The sequence below is a fragment of the Seriola lalandi genome, unplaced genomic scaffold (genome assembly GCF_002814215.2).
Source record: "Seriola lalandi dorsalis isolate HSWRI2012SDOR001 ecotype SW California unplaced genomic scaffold, Sedor1 jcf7180001958076, whole genome shotgun sequence".
In the NCBI taxonomy this organism is placed as follows: Eukaryota; Metazoa; Chordata; class Actinopteri; order Carangiformes; family Carangidae; genus Seriola; species Seriola lalandi.
Window position 1 is genome coordinate 1 of NW_019428745.1, and position 3,270 is coordinate 3,270.

Below are 3,270 nucleotides of genomic sequence, written 5' to 3' on the forward strand. Positions count from 1 at the left end.
CAACCAAAATATGTCTCTTGATTGTAGTAGTCTGATTTGTAGGTACAATTTTCAACTTCTTTTCTCAAGAGTTTTTATTTTTATTGAATAGATCAACTTAATTTTCATGTGTCGTGTCCATTCTGATCATAAATGCTGTCCCGCTGCAGGTGGGAGGCAGAACGGCTACTCATCGCGGGGAATGGGACGCGGGGGCGCTGAGTACGACAGCTGCTCGTCCTTCATGAGCAGCGAGTTGGAGTCCACTTCCTGCTTTGATTCAGAGGATGACGATGCAACCAGCAGGTCAGACATTCAGCTTGTTCATAAGTGCATCTCCCAGTGCGAAAAGGCATTTGGCTTGAGGAATGTATCTGGAATTACAGATGATGGGTTTTGGCAGAGATTAGTACATTCTAATTGTCCAGTGGTTTTTGTGGTCACCCCCCCCCCAGGGTCTCCTCCAGGAGACGTAGAAATATCTGCAACCCACTTTAAAACCTCTGCTGTTCTCAGTCTTCAGGCATCTCCCAGGATGTTTTTTTTCCTGTTGTTGCAGCTCTAATAGATCAGGATCAAAGTTTCATTAGAATGAGTTTCTGTCTACCGCAGAAACAAATACATTTTTGCTTTAACAATATTTCTGGACTGAATGCTTTGTTAGTCAGGTCATAATTTCTAAACGAAGTAAGCTGGATGTTGTCTTACAAACAGTTAAAGCTGGTCTTGACTCCGGGCAAGCATCACTTTTACTATGGAAACAGTGGTTAAGTGATCTTTTTAAGTGCAGAACAGTGAGGTTTTCATTTGACATTTAGACAATGTTACATGGGAGAGTTTGGTTATGTTTCTGTCCACATATTTTGATTTACATTATGATCTGTCCTTGTCTTTTTAAGCTTGATTTTGGTAGAAAGGTTTTTCTGATGACGGAATTTATATAGAATAGTTTCTCATTTAAATACATATCAACTATTTGGCCATTAGTTCATATATTACAGCTTTTCTATGTCTCTTCTTGTCTCTTCTTCTTATTCAGGTTTAGCAGCTCCACTGAACAGAGCTCTTCTCGTCTAATGAGACGACATCGTCGTCGCCGACGGAAACCTAAAGCCTCCAATATGGACAGGGTGAGACCTCACACACTGGAAGTACAGAACTGCAAATCAAATGTATCTTTCTTCATTAAAATTTTGTTCTAGTTTGTGACTTTTGATTCTTCCTATATTTCTTTACTTTCCACCCACTTTTCATCTTTCTTCCCTCCAGTCCTCGTCATTCAGTAGCATCACAGACTCCACCATGTCTCTGAACATCATCACTGTCACTCTCAACATGGGTAAGTGACTTAGCAATGTGGAAGTTGAGAGCCTCCTTATAAAGTAACACTGAGCCAGAGTTCAAAAACTCCTTTTACAAGACAGTTTGTTCCATATTGATGCAGGTGGTGATAATCTTTTCTGTCTTTACTTGCTTCACTGCTGCTTCACTTCACTCTTGAATACACATTGTCCGTTCCTCTCCACCTCACAGAGAAGTACAACTTCTTGGGCATCAGTATTGTCGGTCAGAGTAATGAGAGGGGAGATGGAGGAATCTACATCGGCTCTATCATGAAGGGAGGAGCTGTGGCTGCAGATGGACGCATAGAGCCTGGGGACATGCTGTTGCAGGTGTGTGTCTGTGTGTGTGTGTGTGTGTGTGTTAGTGTGTGTTAGGGAAAGAGACAGTAAGAGAGAGAGAGAGAGACACACACACACACACACTCACACACAGGATAAAAATGTGTGCTGGTGGTTACCTGGGACTAGGACCAGGAAAGTGTGTGTGTGTAGGTAATTGCATGCTGTGTTTGCGTTTAGTGCCAGCACCTGAAGTGAAGTGGAAGGACTGAGTAATGTGAGGGCAATCAAAGGTTTTTTTTGTTTTTGTTTTTTTTTCAGAAAGTCATGTATCAGTGCCACAAATGTGTTTAACAGTATGTCATTACCCAACATTTTAAGATTTTTACAGGCCTTATTCTTCTAATCCATTCCTCTAGTCCCTACTTATTTACATACCATGTTATCTCAATAACATTTTAATTTACTGTAAAAGTGTTGCATTGTCTGGCAAGGTTCTGACAAATATATTAGACTAATGTTAATGTTAATTTTCCATTATCATTCTAATATTGTACCTCATGTTTAAACACTACTAGTCCCTGCTAATGGCTTTGTGCAGTGGGATTTATTGGCATGGCTGTGGGGCTGTGAAAATGTTATACTCTTTACATAGGAAACGATTGAGTGTCAGGTCTGTCCTTTATTGTCATAATTTGAGCAGCAGATTTTACTCATATTTTTGTCAAGCTTATATCTACACTCTGAGAGATTGTAATTTTTTTTTTCTTTCATTTTTGTTCCTGTAGGTGAACGACATCAACTTTGAGAACATGAGCAATGACGATGCAGTTCGAGTGCTGAGGGATATTGTGCACAAGCCAGGGTAAGCAACATACATTAATACAAACAAACGTTTTCTTTACTGAATAAGAATTTTATTCCATAAAACTCAGGTAAGAACATAACAGAATTCAGTGTTAACTTTCTGTGTGTAAACTTTGCCTGTTTTATTACCAGCCCCATTACTCTGACTGTGGCTAAGTGCTGGGATCCAAACCCTCGGAGCTGCTTTGCTCTGCCAAGGAGTGAGTGTTTGTTTTTTCTTCCTTGCTCTGATTCTTGTGTGTTACTCTGATAAGATCACCAGCTCCAACTGCCTTCCCTACCTTTCATTCAACAGGTGAGCCAATCCGGCCCATTGACCCAGCCGCGTGGGTTTCCCACACGGCGGCCATGACCGGGGTTTACCCCCCATATGGCATGAGCCCTTCCATGAGCACCGTCACCTCCACCAGCTCCTCCATCAGCAGCTCTATCCCTGAGACTGAACGTGAGTGATCTCACCCCCATGTAGCTGCATGTTGTGGCGTGTTATCAAGACACTTTTACTCAAAACAATGTAAACACCCTATCTTAACTCTTAGTCACAGTTTTCCATTCACTTTCGTTTAGTCAAGGTCTTTTTGCTCACATGCTACCCCTTCTTTGAATTTGCAATGTACTACCATATGCTTCTTTACACTTTGTTTTACCGCTCCCTCCCCTTTTACAGTATCTACTATGTTTTCTGTTGGCTTTTTGATAACCTCTTTGTGAAGGCAGTTCAGAAATAAATTCAACTGTTCGGACTATTATGATATGAGGCATAAAGTCTTATGCCATGATTTCACTTTTTTTTTTTTTTTTA

The 3,270-nt window shown here is 40.8% G+C and overlaps 1 protein-coding gene across 1 annotated transcript; it reads left to right on the top strand.

Moving 5' to 3' along the window:
- The first annotated feature begins 85 nt into the window (after positions 1–85).
- LOC111654404 (segment polarity protein dishevelled homolog DVL-3-like) lies at positions 86–3,233 on the top strand. The gene is made up of 7 exons (XM_023405434.2): positions 86–285; positions 1,019–1,109; positions 1,249–1,318; positions 1,513–1,652; positions 2,390–2,466; positions 2,601–2,668; positions 2,764–3,233. The coding sequence occupies exons 1-7, from the start codon at positions 107–109 to the stop codon at positions 2,919–2,921; spliced, it is 783 nt and encodes a 260-aa protein (XP_023261202.1). The 5' UTR covers positions 86–106; the 3' UTR covers positions 2,922–3,233.
- Positions 3,234–3,270: the final 37 nt, after the last annotated feature.

Excerpts from the sequence above, each read along its gene's own strand:
- LOC111654404 (XM_023405434.2), top strand. The coding sequence starts at position 107 with ATGTGTCGTGTCCATTCTGATCATAAATGCTGTCCCGCTGCAGGTGGG. Across the intron at positions 1,653-2,389 it reads CTGGGGACATGCTGTTGCAG|GTGAACGACATCAACTTTGA; the intron begins GTGTGTGTCTGT and ends TTGTTCCTGTAG. Across the intron at positions 2,467-2,600 it reads GATATTGTGCACAAGCCAGG|CCCCATTACTCTGACTGTGG; the intron begins GTAAGCAACATA and ends TTTTATTACCAG.